Source organism: Anser anser (genome assembly GCF_964211835.1).
Source record: "Anser anser genome assembly, chromosome: 30".
Lineage (NCBI taxonomy): Eukaryota > Metazoa > Chordata > Aves > Anseriformes > Anatidae > Anser > Anser anser.
Window position 1 is genome coordinate 1,273,369 of NC_139751.1, and position 21,982 is coordinate 1,295,350.

General features: G+C 44.5%; 1 protein-coding gene across 4 annotated transcripts in view; it reads right to left on the reverse strand.

The window, feature by feature from the left end:
• DIP2B (disco interacting protein 2 homolog B) overlaps window positions 1-21,982 on the reverse strand; it is a 68,311-nt gene that overhangs the window by 27,327 nt on the left and 19,002 nt on the right. For 3 of the 4 annotated variants that reach the window (XM_083814180.1, XM_083814179.1, XM_083814178.1), the window contains exons 2-5: window positions 11,623-11,694; window positions 4,510-4,650; window positions 2,962-3,087; window positions 1,111-1,323 (exon numbers count right to left, since the gene is read on the reverse strand). In XM_083814180.1, the coding sequence (XP_083670306.1) occupies window positions 1,111-1,323; window positions 2,962-3,087; window positions 4,510-4,650; window positions 11,623-11,694 (552 nt within the window). The remainder of the gene's footprint in view (window positions 1-1,110; window positions 1,324-2,961; window positions 3,088-4,509; window positions 4,651-11,622; window positions 11,695-21,982) is intronic. The other variant, XM_083814181.1, reaches the window with a different exon arrangement.

Below are 21,982 nucleotides of genomic sequence, written 5' to 3' on the forward strand. Positions count from 1 at the left end.
ATATCAGATGGCAGTTATTCTGTAGGTAAAAACCTAGATTACCTTAATTCATTAGAAAAGGTAATGTGGCTTTCTGTATTCTCCAACTAAGAAGAGCCTAATTTTTAATTAGGCATTAATTACACTGACTACATTTTATGGGCAATTCCCCCAGTTTTCCATTTCAGAAAACAGCTTGCGTGGCAACAAAGAAAGAAAAAAAATAACAGAGGGAAAATAAAAAAGTGAAACAATTAAAAATACCAGCACTTCTTTGCACTGCTTGCCCCAAACCAGTTAAGCAAAAGCACAGAGCACACAAAATACAGACATCTCCAAGATGCAATAATATCCTTAACAGCAGATAAAAAAGACAAACGTACACAGAGCAAAAACAAACTTTGCAATTCCATACAGAAGCATCAGCAGCAAGGAGCACCTCAGAGCCTCAAAAAACTGAGCCTGGGGTATCCAGATCTGTAGGTTTTTGCTCCGCCTTCTCAGTACCTGGATGCTCTGATTATCTCTCAGACTAGTCACAAAAGACCTGTGCTAAATCTTTATTTCGTTGTGGCCATTTTTTGGAATGACACGCTCAGTTGTTCTCATATTTGGTTGGCTTGGTTTTATTTGTTTTGTTTTTCTTTGGGTATAACACAAACAATAAACCATCAGGGCTTATAGCAGAAAGTGAACGTTAAAACACAACATTTCCCCCCTCGATAGGCAAAAACACCCCGATGGTATTCATCAGGGCACAGATGCGAAATCTGACTTGCATATGGTAGCTTTGTGCACAGGGTAGCTTCAACTAGCTGTGACAGAAGCAATGCAGTATGCAGAAAGAAAGTTGTGCCCACTAGACCTGTCAATGCTCCCATCACACCACAGAATCTTTTCTACTTCGATAAGCTCCGGCTCACCACTTCCCCTTTTTTCAACCAACCCAATGTACTGAAACTCATGGGGGAAAAAAAAAAATCGTGACGGTACAACTTTAACCGACCCTAACAAGTTCCACCCAAACTAACTAAACTCTTGCTCCAAATTTCCCTTGCGAAGTGGACAACTCCAGCTTTATTAATGCAATCTGAACTTGAAGCGATTTTTCTGTTCATACCCATCTCCTACCTATTCGAGTATTGGCAAATACATCAGCTAGTGACCCACTGGTCCCTTTGCCTTCTCCATGGGAAAGTGTAGAAGATGCTGATGAAGATGTGGATGACCCCTGAATAGATCGGTTGATCCAAGACTCAGCATTCTGTAAGCTCTGATGCAATGCAGCAGAAAGAGCAGCTTGACGCCTTAGCGACCCCTCATCCTCGGATGCGGAAGACGTGTCTGTGTGGAAGCAGAAAAGAAAATCTAGCTGCTTAGGGAAAAGCACATTGCACTGAACATGCTCTCCTTGCAATTCACATATCAACGGCACAGGCTTGTAATATGAAGATCTTTTTTCCCAGGCTGTGTCAAACAAGGTTATGTAGGCCAAAACAGAAGTTAAAGCAGCAGACATATCCAATCTGACCATGTGTACTCCTGGTGTCTTGCCCTTGTTTAAAGCACACAAAAGATACAACACATCAGACAAGTATCCTTCTCCTGGCTTCTCCATGTTTATTCTCTCTCATTACTTGTCCATTCGTATTCTGCTATCAGATGCTGTTTTGCCTAACTTTGGTAATTCTGAAACGGAAAGTGAGGAGTCAGTCTCATTCCCAAAAGTGAAAACTCACAGCAACAAAAGCAGAATGCAGGCACTGGGAAACAGATGTGCCAAGGCCACATGCAGAAAATGCTTTTGTCTGGTATTCTAAATGGTTCCCTTTCAATGGCAGAAAACAAAAAGGGATGGGGGGGGGGTGGAACGGATGCACACAACCACAAAAAGGAACTACATCCTGCATTTCCACGAGAATAGATATCCAGAAAGCTGTGAAATATTTATCATGAAGAAAGCACCCGTTACTTAACACCTTAAGCTGTGCGGTGCTACATATAAACATTCAGTTAGGCTTTCATCTAACACTTACCTGTTCTTCAGTGATCACCTGCTGGAGGAAAAAACTGATTCCAAATGATTGTGAGTGAATGCTAACCTTTATTTGTGTAGTGCCCACAGCTCAGAATGTGCTGCAGTCCTGGACAAGTTAGTACAAAGCTGAGACCTGAACAGACACCATAAACAGGCACTAGCACCCAGCAGAAAGGGAAAGATAAAAGGAAGTATGAAGAAAAAAGGAGGTGAAAGAATAGTTATAAGTGGCCTAACAACACAGTTTAACAGAGATGTGAATTTCTAATTAGGAGGGTTTTTCTCTCTTTTTTCATCTCTCATCCTCAATCCAAATGACCCTGGTGTTTCTGCACAGTGAGAACCAACATAAAAGACGCTGCTAAAAATTACAAATATCCCTTTTTAAGCCTGGGTACATAGCTGCTTGAAAATGGAGATGTTTATTAATATCTGCTGCACATGCATCACAACAGACACCTCATTATCTGAGGTGTTTTGCTGCTGAGGCAAAATGGCCATTGCATGGGAGGGATTAGGAAAGAAAAGTCCTACATGTCATGGAATCCCACAGGACGCCCTCTGAAGTCCTTGCCCAGAAACATACCTCGCTGCAAATCCTCCTGTATGTCGAGTCGTGTAACCTTACCAAAACATGAATTCTGTAACTGAAATAGGTGTGAAGGAAGCAAAAGAAGCAGCGTCAGTCCAGAAAGCCTGCTCAGTTCTTCCCAATTCATTCTTTAAAAGCTCCCAAAAGAGGACTCATTTCCACAGCCGTTAACAGCAGCTCCATGAAAACGAGCAGCTGCTCAAATGTAGCAAGAGAGCTACAGGAGTAACACACTACCTACAAATGTGCAGAAGATCTTGAATATTTTGACAACTGCAGCCTCTTGATTTGGAAACTGTTACTAATGCATACCTTAACATCCACCCAGACAAGCACACTGTAAGAACCTAACCTGGGGGAGTGCAGGCATCAGCTGGAGACTGAACAAAGGTAGATCGTCTTTTTGTTGGCATAGGCAGGGCCATCTTCTGTTCTTTGTGTTTTGCCAGTGCTGCCTGAACTGCTTCCGTGTGGATATCTGCAAAATGGAAGTTAATGTACTCAGTTTTGCAACATTAGAGGAGAAAAAAGAACACGCAAGGCTTACAAGTGCAACTATTGCTAGCCTTCTGTATTTATGCAAGGCTCCCATGTTACTGCACCTTCCCAAACAGCTACATTTTGCAATCTTGTACGTAACCTTTCCTTTTTTAAAAACAAAAAAGCAAGCAAAACAAAACAACAAAAAGAAACACAAAAAACAAGCAAACCAAAAAAAGGAAACTGATGCTTCTACATTTAGCAAGCTCATAGCAAGGCCAGGATTTTAGGTTGGAATCTTCTGGCTTAGTCATCATATTCTTGTGTCTATAGCAAATTTTATAGAAAGTCCCAGCCCCACCAGACTGTTCCTCTTGCCCAAAGATTATCCTAAAATATGCTTGTGCACAATTCAAAATATGCACACAGGCTAGCAGTGTACACAGCCCCAGGTGCAACTCTGGTCTATAAACTTAAAAACTCTGAGCCAGTTGTCGAATTTAGGAAAAGCCTGATGTTCTGAAAAAAAATAATAGATACAAATTTCATGTAAATCTTGAAAGTTATTAACTGCAGCTGTAAATCCATGTTGATCATTAACTGAAACAGGCTAGGACAGGAGGCTACCATCCTCCTGCAAACATGCAGAACTGTTTAGAAGAAGACACATCACTGATGATGAGAAGACATACTAAACTACTACAATAAGTAAAAGAGCTCATCTACATCAATTTCACAAATTAATGTATTTTAATGATGCTCTTCCAAAAAAGAGAGAGAACTAGGCTCTTCTAATGCTTCTTTAGATGGTGATATGATAGCAGTGTTACTGCAAAAGGTATATTTAATGTAATTTATTCGCCCCTGTTGTGAGGAAAACTTGAATCCCATTAATGCAAAGTGAAAAACTAAGCCAGGTTGAGACAAAAAATAGGTGCCAGCTTCCATTGCTTTCCTTTCGTGGAGAAGGAAATCAGCAGGGCATTAGTCAGCCAATGCTGCTGCTCTTTGGAAGTGCTTTAAGCATTGATAGAGAAAGACAGCTCTCACTTTCCAGTATCCTAGAGCAGATCTGCACAGCAGTCATCAATTCCACGAGCAAATTATTACCTGACATTTCACTGAATCTGGTTACTTACAGACCCGGTTAAAATAGGCTTTCCGTTCTGTGAACAACTGGCATTGAAGAGCTGCATTCAGGCCAGAAAATCAAGAAGGCAAAGAGTTACTTGGGATTTTTTTCTGCTTAGCACTCTTTCTGCTTCAGCAGCTACAGTCCAACAAGCCTGATGTTTCCTCATACAGAACCAAGGTGGGACTTTCAATCAGTGGACAAATAGTGAGCTTGACTCCTTGGAAATACATGGTAAATTCTTCCTCACTGACAAAAATCCCAGGTGAATTCTTGCCCTGCCCTTACCAGATCGATAGCGTTCATCTCTGGCTCCCCCTGAGCGGGCTCGGTGAAATTTGGATGAGGATGACGATGATGCTGAGGCTGGAGCTGCAGCTGGAGCGGGTGTCTGAGTTCTGGATTCCTTCTGTAAAGCCGGATCAACCCCTGGAAAATAGCCCACAATTTTCTGAGAGCAGAAAAGAAATGCAGCCTTTTTTTGAGTGTCCTTTTCTGTTTTAGCATACAATTATAGGATTTTCCTTTTATTTCCTGTAGCAAAGCAGACCTAATTAGTATATTAATACATCTGTTCAATTACAACCTTATCAGTTAAAACATACCTAGTCCTTCTTTGACCTTACTCTTAAGAGTTTTTTGCTGCTTTTTTTTTCTTTTTAAAGGGTTGCTAGGCACATGAAGTAAAAGACAGGGATATGTGCAATGAAAAGCGTATTTTGTTATTTCGTACCTGTGTGATTTGCCCCCTACTTTGCCACGTTTCCAATGGCACACTCTCATTATTGCATTAAGATGGAAAAGAATTAGCAGGTTAACTTGTGCTGAAGTAACATACGTAAGTTGCTTTTAGAGACCGCATTCATTTACACCAGAGCCCTCTTAGACACCACTGTTATGGGCACAGGGAGTAAATGCCTTTGGCTGATGCAATAATTTATAATCTCGAGCCTGAGCTGTGAAAAAGAGCAAACCTGTAGAAAATGTGTTCAGAAGCTGGGTTCAGTACTCATCATCCCACTGACCAGCGCGCCTTGTTGACAGGAAAACCAATAATATACCAGCGGCAAGAGCCTTTGCTGCTCATGTTAATTACAAAACCAAGCAGACCTCTCTCTGGCTCTCCACGTTCTGTCTGCTTCCAGCATGTCAAGAAGCGAGTGGCTTTATCATCCTGGAAATGTCTGTTTTTCCCATGGATACAGGGAGCTAAATAGAGAACCTAAGAGATGATTGTTTTGTGCAGTTCACCAGGGCACGCTAGAAATGGCTGCTACTGGAATTTCACTTTTAAAATGAATCCTGCCTCAGTGGGAACTCTTTAAAAACTAAAACCAGAGGTCACGCAGCTGCAATTAGCTTGAGGTTGTCACCTGAAGTCATGCAGAAAAAAAGAGCGGTTGTGTCATCTAAATATGCACCGCTGGTGAATTCTCACAAACTCCCACAGGATTAGAGAAACGAAGAGGAAACCACAAGTCCTGGGTTCCAGTTCCACCACTTGCTCGGTGTGTGGTTCTGGGTAAACAACTTCGGGCAAGCACCTCGAGTTCAGGGAACTTCTAATACCAGCCCATCACATCTGACTTGTTGCAGGCATCTTCAGCCGTCTCCTACACCTTCCAGCACCCTAACGAGCAGAATATTACTTGAATTTTTACAGGCTAAAGGGATAGTTAGTTAATTTGCTAACATTTTGTTACCAGCGTTATACGATTCGGAGAAAATTCAGTAACATGGGGATGATGCGCTCCTGGGAGTTCTCTCCTAACCCCTAACACTAGTATTTGGCCTGGGAATCTTTTCACAACTTCTCACCTCTCGCTCAGCTTTGGAGGAGTCCTGTTTGTGATACCAGCGTTCAGCGGAGGCAAGCTACTGAGCTTCTTATTAACCGTTCTTTAAACTACCATGCCAAAGAATTAAAACCTTCATTTCTAGTTAAAATAACAGATCCAGCTAGCCAGAAATCCTCAAGCCAAAAGAAAGGATCAAACAATTACTCTCAATTTCCCTTTTTTCTTTTTAATATCATAACATATAGCACAGCTTTGTATTTGCTTATCAAAACCTAACTATTGCCTGTAACAAGATGCCAGCAGCACAACGAGTAGGGTGCTAAAGGAAGAGCTGCTGTGGTTTGGGTGCAGGACCTGGCAATCAGAAGAGCTGCACTTCAGAGCAAGATTCGCTACTCCACGTCTGAGCTTAAGCACATCCAAAAGAATCAGTACTTGTGCCCCCTTCCCGTGACTCTAAAGCGGACCTGGTATTTATAAGCACTGAAATTTAACGTCTTTGTAGCGTCACTCATCCAAACTTTGAAACAAGATAATTAAACAGGAGCTTAAAACTTGACAACTCTAACTTTAACAGTCTGATCCTAACTCATAATTCCTTAGACTCAGCCTCTTTATACCTGCATGCACAGCACCGAGCACACCACATTTACATAAGCACAGGCTGTACGTGATCCAGATGAAGCCAAGTGTCTTCCTTGAATAGCAAAGTGAGCTTCCCTAGGAGCCAACCTGCAGAGCAGAGAGCTGCGTTACGGCCCCAGACTGGGCCACGTTTGGCTTCATCATAAACGAATTTTATTTCGATCCCGAGACAAGACAACTTCACAGACCAAGAAGAAAAGCCTAAATCTTTCTGATCATTTGAGCATCTACAGAGTCAAGTACCCACTAGATGTCAGCAGCAGATTTAACACTACTTTAAATAATTTATTTAATTCATATTCAGTTACTTGTTATAACTCTTGCAGAAGCATCTCATCTGCTCTACAGGGCATCACAAGGCAAATATGACATTCCATTTGCAAAGGGATCAGATGTGTCTGTAAGCGACATGACACTCCAAGAGCAAGCCCTTTGATTAAATATTTTGCTATGACATAATAACATGTTACAGTAGCCTAACAAAGCATCCAGGCGCGGATCAAGAAAATTGTGTATAGCTACAGTAAATCACAAGTGGTTAAACAACAAAGCAACATAAGTGAGCTAAGCCTGGCAGGTGATAGGTGACTTTATTTAGCATTCCCTTTCAAATAATCCTGCTGCAGCTGCAGTTTCCACTGTCAGGATTGGAACCTAAAGAGGCATGAAAAAGAAAAAAAAAATGCAGATTTGCTTTTGAGTGATGCTATGGATTTTTTAATTAGCATTATTTTTTTCCAAGAGAATTGACTGGTTTGTGATCTCTGCAGTTTACTGAAGGCAGAGAGGCTCAATGATTTAGAGATTCACAGATTTTTATTTTTTTTAATTAGAACATTTTTAGACTAAAGGAATCAGTAAAAACATCACGTATGATCAGCAAGGATAAATGTTTACGTTAATAACAAGGACAGTCAGTGCTAGATTCATCTGACAGAAGAATAACAGGTTTGCCTGCTGCTTTTCTGCTGTTTTGCATACAGCATTGCACAGAAGCGCTAGTATTGGACTAATGCTTCAAACAACATGATCTTCAGAATAAAAACTGTGTAAATAACAAACTCAAATACCTAGGGTTTGCAAACCAGCCTGAACAGCACTCCCAGAGCGATTACTTCTCTCCCCCAGTGCTGAGAACCCATCAGACTTACAAGGTTTCAGGCTTTTGCAGGAGTAATTAGCCAGATGGGTCTTAATTCTGCCCTGAACGAGACGTGATGGGAGAATTCAGGTGCTCCACTTAGTCCTGGAACTGATTTCAAAGATGGAGAAATTGCTTTCCTAAAGTCAAGCGATAAGCTTCATTTGCAATGGTGATACCCCTCAGACTTCACAAAGAAAGAAAATAATTCCCCATTTGTGGTAGCTGCAAGTCGGATCTTGTAAATGGGTGAAACTCTCTAAACAACGCTAAGCTGGAGCGCGTGTGCGTGATTTACAGGTTTAGACAAAGCTGTTTTATCGCCGGCTACCATTTCACATCAGCTCCCGTTTGAAATAATACAACGCTGAAGGACAGAAAAAAGAAACTTCGGAGTAGAGCTCTGCCGGTTTATCAGCCTCCACAACACGCAGGGCGGCAGGAAGGACTCTGCCGAGACAGGAAACGCAGAGACAGCCCGCTCGGGAAGGGAAGAACTGCTTCATTTCCAAAGTGCCATGATTTGAAAAGAAATTTAACACTCAAACGACAAAATCTGTAACGCTCCTACCTCGTGCTGTCCATTAAGAGCACGAAGCAGAAAAAACCAAAGCACACATTACCAACAAAAATTCACGGATCAATTAAATTAGTTTCAAATGTTATCAGTTCCCACAGGTTTACAAGCCCATCACTTGCGCCTTCCAACACCTTTCCCTGGTGCACTGAAACACAAAATACACCGGGGCACGTTCATCTTACCTTTTCAGAAAGAAGTATCCCTATGTTCTCTTTACAAATGCGGTTAAAATAGATATATTTATTTATTTAAGAGAGCCCTGGGAATAGAGAACAGGAGCAAGAGCACAGAACTCCAGCAGCTACATGGAAAGGTCTGACAGTGAACCAGGGCATAATGAATATAATTTCCTTTACACATTAGCAGAGGAACAGAACGCATTATCTTAAATAGCAAGAAAACATACCCTGCCAAAAGCCTGTGTGCAAGGGCTGCTAATTTTGGCACAAGGTATTCCTGCAACGGCATTGTTTAAGCTAAAATGCTGTGAACGCTTTTCCAGATTTGCAGCAACTGACGTGGAGAGAAGCTTTTCCTCAAGGCAGGAGTTTGCCTGGTGCCTGCAGCAGACCAGTTTCAAGAGGCGGTGGGTTTCTGCACCATCTGCTAGTGCCAGAACAGTCCGTCTGTCTGTCCGAAAAGCACTTTGCAAAATAGTGAAACATAGCATTGTATTACTTCTTTTAAAAAGGGCCTAGAAATATTTGGTCCTAGCTAATGACTCTGAGGATGACTCCCAAACATCAGCTTTACTCCGACAAAACAGCGACTCACAGCATCGAGACCCTCTCTGACCGTGCCAAAAGGGCGCTTGCGGTTTAGCTCGTTAGCGTAAAGCGAAATTAGCATCCGTCCTCCCTGCTTTGGTCCAAGGCAAGAGTGAGACCTGCAGCATTACTTACTGTGTGGAACCTGGGGAGCTGCCCAAAACACTTTCTTCAAAGCCTTTTTTGTGCAGCAGCCAGCGCAGAACAGAGGAGCAACAAGCCTGGCACGGCAGCTCCAGCACCTCAGCAGGGTCCATTTACAAAAAATGGATGTTGCATGGGGAAAACATGTATCTTTAGGTAATTAACATTGTTGCCTTAACTCAAAAATAATGAGGCGAGCTCCCAGAGGCAATGTGAACGGAGCCCAGCTTAAGCAATAAGAATCTCCTGAATTACAACGCCGACGTGCCCTGACCTGTCATCATGCCTTCGTTTGTCTCGTTTCACATCTGTGAAATGGAGACAATGCATTAGCTAACATCAGGCTGGGGCCTTGAGAAACCCAGGGCACTAAATGACAGGAGTAAACATTTTCTTGTTGCGAACTAAATTAGGTTTCTGCTCGTTAAAAAGGTGACCTGATTCTGTACCCCACACGCATGGCTTCAGTGGGATTTTTACAGCTGGATATGGGGGCAGCTGGATATAGGATATACAAAAAAAACCTAGAGGGCTGAGCCAGAACAGCAGTCAAAATACTATCTTAATTGGTGACCTCCTATCAACCTGTGTCTCTTCCTGAACTTCGGTTCATTCTGCAGACTTGAAAAGCAGGACAATTAAAATAGCAGGGCCGCAGACGGTCTTGCCATTTTCTTCCCTTCTTAATTAAACAACATTTTCTGAAACCAACCAAGCAGGCGTGCAAAGTGACAGGCGTGAGGGGCACGCCACACTGGCAGATGAAAAGCAGCTTGGAGAGCTTCAGCCTCCACGACGAAAGCAAACGTGCCAAGAAGGCACCCGAACATACGGGACTAGCCCACGTTTCCTCCTAAGGCTCAAGATCTCCCCCGGTGTACACGTTGGACTGAAAGACCTGCTGAGCAAATATCGACTTCCAAAGCCCATAAGGAGGGATTACTCATGTGTATTACTTTGGGGTTTCTGTAAATAACAGAAGCAGATTTGATACAAGGGCAACAACCCAGTCTTCAGAGATTCCCATCCCATCTGTGGTTCAGGGAAGCACTCGTCAGTACGCGGAGTGCTGCTTGTAACAAAACCTTATTCAAGGCTGAGAAACAATTTTTGCTTGCCCTGCTGCCTTCAGGATGTTAGCTCCGGCAGAATGCCCCGTTCTTTTGTATATGAAGCACCCGCTACGGCATGAGTCTCACGCAAGAGAGCAGGCATCAGCTTTTGTGGAATACGCGAAGAGAAAGTTGAAAAACAGCGGGGCTGGAGGAGACCAGGAACGCAAACATCGATGTTTTGGAGTGGCACAGTCTAGATGCTACCGCCTGACAGTGGCAGAACTGTTTTGTGTTACTCAAACGTTGCCCGAACCACTGCAATTTCAGCAGAAAAACCCATACGAGCTTCCCCCAGTGGAAGCAGTGCTAATGGTCAATAAATGCACTTTTAGCCTTCCTTTTTTTTTTTTTTTCTGGCAGTAGTTCAGTCTCCGTGAATTACAGTAAGTCCAGTCACTGCTGCCTGTCAGACCCATTCACTCCCCGAACTGCTAAGAGCCAGACACATTAGTTTTGAATGGTTAAGCATCTCAAAATATCGGTCGTGCAATTATTTTGGGCAAGCATCCCCATAATTATCGGACATACTTTCAGCCTTGTCCTTCAGTTTAGAACTATATATCATTATCCTGCAGCCAGTCAGCTCTACAGCTAAGGATCTCTGAACCAAAAGAAACAGATGTAAACAAAGTATGTGAATTCAGCTACTCTAGTAAAAAAATATATATGAAAAACAAAGAATATTCTCTAATAAATATAGAAATTCTCTAATATTCTAATAAATAAATTCTCTAATAAAGAATTAAGATGGCTGAAAGCAGGGCTATGTAGTTAAGCCAGTTTTCAGAAGATTTCAAGAACGATTCTTGAGGACCTCACGCTTCATGACCAATTCAAAGCCCTGGACTTCGCAGCTGACAAGGGAGTAGGAAGTGATTTATGCAGGGGTGAGATGAAGACGGGGCACAGAAGGCACTGAAACACACACAGTGCTCTACGAAGCCCCAGCGAACAGCCCAGCTAGCAGGAATCCCTGGAGTTTGGTATGAACCAGCAAGCTGGAGGCAAAATGCTGCCCGTGACTTCCTGGCACCCGCGCAAACTCCACAAGTGTCATTATTAGATAGCTACGGAAACACACACCAAAACAGAATTTTTGCCAGGCTTAGAGCCGGCAAATGAAATGTCAGCGCTCCGCTCCACAGCCATTTCACATCCCTTTAATGTCAAGGCTATGCAAACTCGTTATCCAACCAAAACAAGTACCTACCTTGTGTTTGTGGAACATACGGAGCCAGAAGCTTTGCTCTCTTCTTCTCATACCCCTTTTGTGTGATGTCCCCTGAAACCAAGAAAAGAAAACTTATTTAACCAGTCCTCGTTTTTTGTTTTGGGTTTCATTTACTTTTCAGTGACATGAAGGTTTCACCTGAACATGTCAATGCAAACGCCGAAGAAAACCTGAAACCAAATACAGGTGGGTACATCATGATTTCAAAGTCTCCATATTACAGAGTTTCTGTAGTTTCCCTTGGGATCATAGATATACACTATTTAAATGCAGTAATTTGAATCAGAACCGCTATCTAAATGGAATATCAAAGCCATGAAAACGTAAAAAGGGAAACTCGGAGCACATGAAAATATTCTGTAACCACAAAGCCAACTCAGCTAACTAACAGAGTAATTCCCAAACAACAGGGCAAAGGGAAAGTGCAAATTCAGAGCCTGAGCTTAAACTAATCAAAGTGAGAACAGCTTCCAGCAAACAAGAGTGGGCCCACTGCAGGAGGGAACACTGTTTAGAGCTCCTCAGAAAATGGAAGGATGAACAGAGGCAACTCTGAGACTACTGCCCAGCAAGCACACCCAAGCACACACATTCAGAAAACCAGACTTTCGGTATCCGGTTTGATATTCAGTGAAAGGAAGCTTTCTATTTATTTTTAAAACTTGTTGGTAGCCTTAATCCCATCGCTTGCCTACCAGTAGAACCATGCAGAAGGGAGATGCTTGAGCTCCACAGAAGCAAAACTCCAGAAGAGAATGCGTCTTAGTAAACGTTTCCCTTTTTTAAAAAAACTAATCTGTCTGATCCTGGAGATGGACCATCTGGCTGCCGTCTTTTGTTTTAATTTCTCACATTACATCAGAACCACAAGAAAGACTGAAACCTTGAAGGGATTAAAACAAAAAGCCCCACAGCATTTCAAGCCTTTTTGTAGCCTGACCTGCACTCATAACCTCATCTCTCTTGGGGCTGAAGGATTGGAAGTGATCAGATACACAGCAATAAGAAAACAGAATTATTTGGTATTCCTTAGTCAGGCTAAAATGAAGCCCAAGCTTGTGTTATGACAAGAAACTAGAGATCACAAACAACATGCTTGCTTTGCCCTGAGCCTGATTATCGTAAGGCTGCAGAGCATTAGACACCGAGCAGCACAGGCCACAGCTTTTCCTGGCTCCTTGCAGCATCTTTCGGCCAGACACTTCCAGCCGGATCGGGACGGGCACATCAGAAAGGTGATTAAAGGGTTTAGGCTCTAAGCCTCCCTACACCGCTGGCATCCCCGATGAAACATTCCCGCCAAGTGGCCGTTTGGGTTCTAAAGGTGATTTTGCAGTGCTGCAATGCCTGGAAAGGGAACGGGATTAGCTCCTTTTGCTGGACAGTCGAATCTCAGCGTCGTTTACCACCTAGCCTAAAGGTTTTGAGGCTGAAATGGATAAATATGCTGCCTAGCGGAGGGCGTGCATTTGCACACACAACTTTATCTCACTTCTCTTTTACCACGTTGGAGTCAGGCCCCAACAAGTCCGAACAAATCCAGCACCAGAAAATGAGAATGGCCACGAAGCACCGAAATGCCAACCAAAGCATTAATTTTAATGCTTGATTGCAATACGCAGCTCAGTGAAATGAACCCAGCTCACAAGAAAGGCATGCTGCCAGTGAACGAAAGCTACACCTTCAAGAAAGGCCATACAAAGAGCGCACACCAAAAGGGTAATATTTTCATTGACTACGTGAGCTACAAAACCTCCAAGCTTTTGAGATTTGCCTCTCCATCTTCAGGGGCAGCTTTAATTCCCCACATTTGGGTAGCAAATCGAGCCGGGTGACTGCCACTTCAGGAAAAACAAACCTGCACAGACAGGGGGAGGGATTTTCCCTTATAAGCCAACCCACAGATTTGTTTGGAGCTTGTTAGTTTGTGATTAACTTCTCCGCAAGGTTTAATTGGGCTCCTGACATCGGTGGTTACGCACTATATATAATGCAACATCTGCCACAGAAATTTGTTGGCATTACGAAGGAATACTAGTGCATTACCAACAAATAGCAGCACTCTCAACGGTCAAAATATTCGCAACCTTCACTAGCACGTGATCCAAGGCATTTATCTTATCGCTTGAAAAAAAAGGATTCTCTGAGCATGAGATAATAAGAAAAAGTCAGCTGCTATTTGGCAGGAGCAGGGAAGTTACAGCCAGTAAAACCCAGGCAGGAGAAACAAGGGTGAGAAATTCCTGGGGCTTCCCTGCAGCTCTGTGCCCTCCCACTGCTGGATTTCCAAGTAGCGCTTGTAAAAACAACAGCAAAACCAACCCAAAAAAAAAAAGGAAAAAAAAGAAAAACAAAACAAACCAATCCCAGCACTATTTTGACAAAGACTGACAGGCTCAAGCATCTGTCTTACGGGATAAGAAGCTGTCACACTTAACTTCTTAGGCTAGCCCCATAGAAGGGGAACTGGGCAGTAGGGAACGAAAAGGTTAAAAGAAACTGATAAATCGGAGTCAGAGTTCTTTCTTTAAGGACAGCCACCCATGGAAGTTGGAAACAGACCACAATTAACTGAAATAGGATCTCCAGCAAGACACGGGGACTAAGACTCGGAAGAAAAGGCTGGGTGCAGGTACGGGTAACAGGTGGAAAATCATCCTAATAAAACCATGATCCAGTTACTACAGCCACAGGAGTTACGCCTAAAGCGACATCACAAGTCGTGAAAACAAATGTCTTTTTAACGTGGTGCATGAACGGAAGGCATTTACGGCGCAGCGTCTCCTTCCTCCGGTCCCATATACCCCAAATTCGATTGATCCACTCAGACAGAAATCAGAGACTCACCAGGAGGGAAATTTTCTTTCCCGCTATCCCTTTTCTGCTGATCTACAGGAAATGGAAATGGCTCGATCTGAACATAAATGCGGATTTCCTCGCAGAAGATCATAAATTACAGCAACAGGAAGAGAACCAAGACAATGGGGCTGCAATCTCAAGAACCATTCACTCCTACTACATAAACCTGGTAAATCCTCATCAACCCTGCTCCCATAAATTCAACACTTTGTGATGTTTGTTGTGCTAAATTCTTCTAGACGGCTAAAAACCAACCCAAGAACTCCAACCCCTCTCTACCCAGGCGTAGCACTACGAAGCATTAGCGAGGCAAACGAGGGCTGACAATTCAGCTTTACCACGGTGCTAGTGTTTGTTCACTCCTCGGAAAGAAATTACAAACAAAAACACTTACTGCTGAGGCATTCTTTTGGCCCTCTCCCAGCTACAACTGTTTCAGTTCACTTGGAGGCTATATTTATCTATAGCCGTGCTTGCGCCTCCACACGCTGAGGAGGCCCTGCTGAGGAAAGGGGATTCTTGGGAAAAGAAAGCAAAAATTCGGTTCCGTTTCAATCGAGAACCATTCACCATCACCAGCCAACGTTCTCACATCGTGACCTTCCCTACTGTCCCCAAAGCAGCCCCTCCCCACGCTGCCCCTACCCCAAATTCAGCAGAGCCTCCTCACCTACCCGGCCTCAAGAGCAGCGGTCCCAGCCCCGGGCCACCTCTCACAGCACGGCAGAGGAGTTTTAGCAGAACTTGCTACAAGCTGAAGTCATTACCAGTTCTGCTCCCGTGTTATGGTCAGGGATCTCCTCTTTCTTTACATGTAAGGGCCGTGTGAGCGAGCTAGGCCTCCGGTCACTGACGCGACGAAGGAACAGGCTCGCCTTCCTCCTGGCACCAGCGGCCACCAGCTCGGGTGCAGCAACGTCTTCAGGCAACCAGGACGGTGGAAGGGGCTGAAGGGTAAATGCAGCCCTGCTCCACCACCACGATCCATTCCACCACCTCCACGCGCCACCATTTTCCTCCCTCTGCTACCCAAACTCCCAGGTTTTTCCACCCCAAAAGCACCTCCGCGACTCACAAAGGTTAACCCGTCCCAACACATGAGAGGTTTGCTCCTGCCCAGCCACCAGCTCAGTTTTCCTGCTCATTTGCACGGCGTTTAGTGGACCAGCTCCAGGCAGCTCCACAGAACAGGTTCTGTGGCAGGAGGGTACGGCGTTGCTTCAGGAGCTCCTCATCTTGCTGGGTATCGCAGTGCTGTTCCCCTCTTCCAACGCTGCCCCCTCCAGCCCGTTTCATCTTTCCTCTCTTCTGACAAATCTAAAAGAATTTAAAAACATTCTACTTTTCAAGACGCAGCAGGTCTTACGAATACCTAAGAGATGGCTGTCGTTCCCTGGAGTCAGAAATAACTCAGCATTTATGGTTTGCAGAGACGGAGTCGAGTCCGGGAGCAACCCTCTGTCCTCGCTGAGGGCGCCTGGACAAGGTCCTGACCGCAGACACCGCTGCGATGAAGAGGCCTGCTTTGTTTGTGATTAAACCAATTGCAGCTGAGAAAGAGAATTCCCTGGAAGACACAGCAATGTTCCATGAGAGTCCCTTCCTGTGTGATTCTCCTCACTTAGAAATCAGAATTCGTCCTCATCACACGCATCCCCCTGGCATTTTCTGCCTACCGAGAGTTCAAGCCACCAGAGGAACTGCCCGGGCTTACCCAGGGCAGAAGGAAGCCCAGGCAATTGCCACCGATCAGCCTTGATGTTACACCTATATTCAAATCATGCAACAGAGGAGCCTAAAACTCCAGGAGCCTCACCGCCCTGTGACGCCAGGCTGCTTTTTAGCAATTAGGGTTGATGATCTATTCTAACCAGCGGTGCTCAATCAGTGCAAGGTGGTAACACCAGCTAATCCTGCTACGCTCAGACAATACTCTTCTTTCAACATCCTTGCTCCCCTTCCCCCCATGGAATGAGAGCACTGAATCATTTACTGTCTAACAAAACCATAATTACTACAGTGGAGAAATTAAGGAAAATGATCACGTAGCGCACAGCATCTCTCCAACAAAGCCTCCAAACACTTGACTGCATCAAGCAAAAGAGTCGAATCTGAAATGAGTTTGTATGCATTCTGAAAAATGTTTGGATGCTTTTAAAACAACAACAAAAAAACAGTTTTGATATTTCTAGCAGCTTATGCTAACAGAGAATCCTGGAAATGCTTCTGGTACATTCATTAGTCCCCAAACATGGATACCTGCTCTGTTTACTTAACAGCAAACACTCTAACAAGGTTATAATAGGAAAATAAGGAAATAAATTATATTATCAGCATTGCATCTGCTTTTCAGGTCTCACCCGTGTAAGTGACCTTGATGACTTTGCCTTTCTTCCCTGCTCCCCTTCTCGATGCCTAGGCACGTGTGCCAGGCCATGTCTCCCTGCAGTTTTACCACCTCTAACTCTGAAAGGACACAAAATCAAGCCAGTTTTGCAGAGCTCGATTTTGGATTTCCTGCCCTTGACCAGAAGTAGCCACCAGCTGGAGATGTTGAAAGCCAGAAGTGCAGAGCTGAAAGTCCAAAATGTTCTTTCGCTGCATGCCACATCCAGATAAGGCCTCTCAAGTGTGCTTGGACGCGTTAGGTGGCATGTCTGAGAAATCCCGAACTAGAAAGGCATGCACGCTAACACTTCAGACCGTCTCAGCTATGGCCTAGGCAGAAAATAGCTATCACACCAACCTGTTTGGCACCTCAGTAACCAACGTTATTGCCACTGAAGTAATTAATTACCTATTTCAGAGTTAGAGCTCACCTTTCTTCCACCGCCTGGAGGACTGGCACCTTCCAGACACCCCCTGCCATGGTTTTACCAAGGCCAAAAGCTAAGACGTCCTCAGTGCCAGGCTTCAGCAACCCAAAGAACTACATTTAAACCTCTTTTCACGTGTCCAAACAGAGCATACCTGTTAAAAGGTCTTGCACTCCCAACACTTTTTGGCTATAAATTCAGCGCTAGAACTACGTTACAAGTTTAGACAATTCCCTCGTTCTGTTTGAGGCCAGATGACGATGCAGCTTCAAAGATTCCCTCCTCCTTCCTTCTGGTGAAGCCGTATATCAGGTTTCCTCCTTGAAGACAATACCAAGGCCTGCAAACTACAGTCTTACAGAAAAAAAAAGTCACAGATTTCTTAAAAAAAAATAAAATAAAGCCTTGCTCAGTCCCTATATCACAAAAAGCAGTACGGATAAACAAAGAGAACAGGTCTGTGCGTTGCAGTTCCCCTTTAACAGCACCATTCTGTTCCCATTAAGAATATGAATAGGCTACTGAAAAAGCAGCAAGACTTACAAAGCTGTGTTTGTTAAGCACCAGCATTATACTGCTACAGTTGCAGCACTAGAAGTTTCACAGACAGATCAGCTCCAGATTAATTTATATACACTACAAGTCTGCTTGGCTCCAGCACTGTGGGGACTCTGTTCCACACTTAAAAAAAAATCTTTTCTAAAGGCTGACGAATGCTGTTTTATCAAACTAAAACTATTTTAATCTCCACGTTTATTACTTCAAAAGAATGCAATTGCGTTTTCGTGGCGTGGTCTGCCCCGTGTACAGCGACAGACTGCCCCAGTGCAGAGGTCTGGGGCTGTGTCATTTAAGGTCACAAGGTGCACTTCCCCCCAGGTCACTTCGTGCACCAAGTGCACCTTAAGCACTTTTAATATTTTTTTATTGCTGTTGTTTCACCTTTAAGCAACAAATCCAACTACTGAAGAACCTCTCTCTCGTACAGCAGCTTTTCGGAGTTGCAGCTGACCCAGTGTCCTCGCGTCACCCGTCTCGGCACGTGTATTATGGGCAGTAATCTTAGATGCCATATGTGATGTATCACCAACCTGGGTGAGCTAAGGACGGAGTTCAGTTTTCTTTGTGTGCGCGGGCAGGGGGTGACCGACAAAAAGGAGGTGGCATCAGATCAGCTTCAGCTGAAGACCCTCCCTTCCCCGCAGAAAAAGACCCGTGTGGCATCTTACTGCTGCTGCAAACGGCGCCGTCCTGGGTTAGCAAAGGAGTTCTCAAAGGCTCAGCAAGTCCGGGACACCGAAAAATACTTGGAAACTTACCACTGTAAATAAAAGAGCCCCCGATACGAACTACAACTTTGTTGATTCTTCTCTTTGGAGCAGACACGAGAACATTCTTGCACGTTGTGTGTGCACGGTTTTTGCAGCATCAGCATGACCCCGGCATGCTCCGGGGTTGGCTTCTTCAAAGGATTTCCCCAGCTAAGTTGCTCAAATGAGGACGCAGCCAAACTTTAAGCCATACTTCTAACTCGTTCCTATATAAGAACAGGAATGCTGGAGATGCTTTGCCTTTCAGACCCTTACCTGGGACAAGAGGATGTTTGATAAGCTCCTGCACCAGCAGCTCAGACCTCGCTGTCAATGCAAGGCTGACATCTACCTCTGCAACAGGTAAAATGTTTAAAATAACAAAACTCTTGGAGATAACCACTCCAAACCTTTAAATACTTCACCAAATTCTGTTAACTCTGATAACCCTACTAAAGAAACGCTCTGCTCGCAGCCTCTAACAAACACCTGCAGAGTACAATGACTGGAGTGAATTTTTATGTAAGCTATTGTTTTTCAAAGTGCAGCCCTATGAATTTCACATGGAATCAGTCGGGTTGGAAGAGACCTCTAAGATCATCCAGTCCGACCTTTAACCGAGTAGGAGTAACAACGCGTTACCCACGAAACCAGCATATGCACAGAAATAGCTTAATCCCATGCACAAATAATAAATCCTGCGTCTAACCCCACCCTGGAGAAAAAAAAAAATATACAACTTTTAAATAGCTGCAACTTGCATGGGGAAAAATACATTTTCCCTTCTGAATATTACACAGGGCATAAAAGCAAAGCTTTGTCGCAAGTAGGGTTTTTACAAAATCTGTTCAAGAGAAACGTTTTCACCTATTTTTAACAAGTAGTCCCTGAGCAGAACCTGGGTTTCGGTGTAGGAGCCCTTCACGGGGTTTATAACACCAATGCAGCACCAAAACAACGCATTCAGATGATGAAAAACAGCAAATGCCACATAACCGTGTGCAAGACCAAGCTATATGCACAGTCTAAGCTGAGTAAAATGTCAAACAAGATAACTCACAACGAATTTTAAAGCCCAAGTGAAGCAAGTCTGCAAAAGTTCTCTTTTCTGACTAACCTCCGGCAGAAAGTCACATTTATTTCATCCCCAGCACAAGCACACAGACCTAGCCCTCTACCACCAGACCGAAAACAAAAGTTTCCCAGGAAATGACTAAACTCGATGCAAGAGCACCAACCCCGTGACTCAGCACTTATTCAGGAGGTGCATCACCGTCTTCCTTCAGGGAGAAACCGAGCCCTCAGAACCGCGGGTGTTGATAACCTTCTCCCAGGAGTTGTCCATCCAGCCCAACTAGCAGGGATTACACACAAGCAAATTCTTCGCCTGTTCCAAGCAGCACACTTTCTCCACCAGCCAGGCTACTGTGGACAGATGAATTTCCAAACCAAGCCTGTTTTCAACACAGCCTTAATACCAAAAACTTGCAGGCACCCGAAGAGAACTCCTCATCCTGCTTCAAAATGAAGTATTTCGACCCGTGTAGAAAGCCAGCCATCACTAGAAAGCCAAGCATCTCCCCTCAGTTTTTGCACAACCAGCATCCAGCGGCAGTCAGGGGCTCCAAAGCAAGGCGACGGGTTGAGGAGGGACGTGCAAAGCTTTTCCCACACCGCAGCCATCGGCGGCACTGGCTTGCAGTACACGGCACGCGCCAAAACCTTCTTCACAAGGGCTTTCCTCTTGCCCCCGCGCACAGAAACACCAGAATATTGCCGCAGTGGATCCGCCTGGGATGAGACTGAAACAGAAGTTTCTATGGATTTTATCCTGCGTGCAACTCCTGCCACTCACCCTTTCAAGGCTTGCAGACGGCAACGTTTAAGAACGCTCTTGAAAGCTTTGATTTTCCTACCATAGGCCAACTGCCACAGGTATTCCTTGCTGGTAGCCCTCCTCCACATCTGACACGGTGCAACTTTGGACATGCAACTTGTTTCAGTCCAACTGTACCCGAAGTTGCCTTTTGTAATTAAATTCTAGATCCCTGAATACGATGGCAGAATGGGAAAAGAAAGAAGTTAAGAGCAATTACTGCCCTATCTACCGATCAACCAGTGCTTCTTATCACAAAGCATTCAGGTATGGAAATGCAACTCCCATCCTCCTTTAAATACAGTGTGAGCAGAGCCCTAACCTAGTTGGCATGCTGTACTGCACCATAGCACGATAATTATGGAGTTCCAGATGGGCAAATGCTATTCCAAATAACTGGCTGAGCTCGATGATTATGCATGTTGAAACAAAGAAATATCTCAGCGAACGCATTAGCACTTAAAAGACCGATCGCCCCCCAAACAAACAAAAAAGCCATCGTAGGAATGGATTTATCGAAGCTAAAGAGGCGAGACATCTATCATGACACGTTTTCCCGCATGCCTCCTATCCCAATCCTCCCAAAGAGGCAGTGCCAAGCCTGTATTCATGAGGATGTCACTCCTACTTCACAGGAAAGGGCAGCAGAGAAATGATGGCTGCTTGAGAGAGCAAAATACATTGTTTGTCCCAAAGCATTCAGATCTGCAACACAAACCGCAGCCACGTTACAGCATTAACAAGTGCTCACTCTGGGATAGTTACTATTAAACAGCATTAGTCACCGCAGCAGGATCCCACTACTTAATGTTAAAGCAATACAATCATTAATTTTTTACCCAGCCTCAAATTAGTGTGCAACACCAGTAATTCGCCTTGCAGAAACTCCCACCCAATTCCAGAAGCGTACTCGACAAAAACACAGGAGGCAGTCGGTGAGCAGCTCCCAAACTGCTCTTGGCTCCCCTATTTCATTTCTTCTGAGCCTGACTAGTTGGAACCAAAGCGGAGATAGACATCGAGAGTCATTTGCACTGTGTGAAATACCCTTAAACCTGCTCTGCACGTGGTAATTCAAAACAACCCCACGCCCAACACAAATACTACAAAAGCGGAGCTGCGTCCGGGCTCATGGCAAGCTGCTCGGCGCCGCGCACAAGCCCCGAGTGTGTGCGGGCTCCTCCACGCCGAGGCGAGGCCGTCTCTTCTGGCCTGAAGAGCACTCCCTGTTCAAGTTGGCTCCGGGCTTGGGAAAGCCGACTGAAACAGAAAGAACAGAAGAAAAAGGCGCTGTGCAGCAGGGCAGAGGAAGCAGATCGCAGGCCCCACGCTCAGTACAGGCTGTGTTAAGCTTCCAGCTATGTTTACATCAGCAACCATGGCTTCTTGAGGAATTTCACTGCTAAGGAAACCACGCTGGCATGTCCCCAGCAAGCCTAAGAAAACCCATTATTGTGTCAGCTGCAGTGCTCTTTACA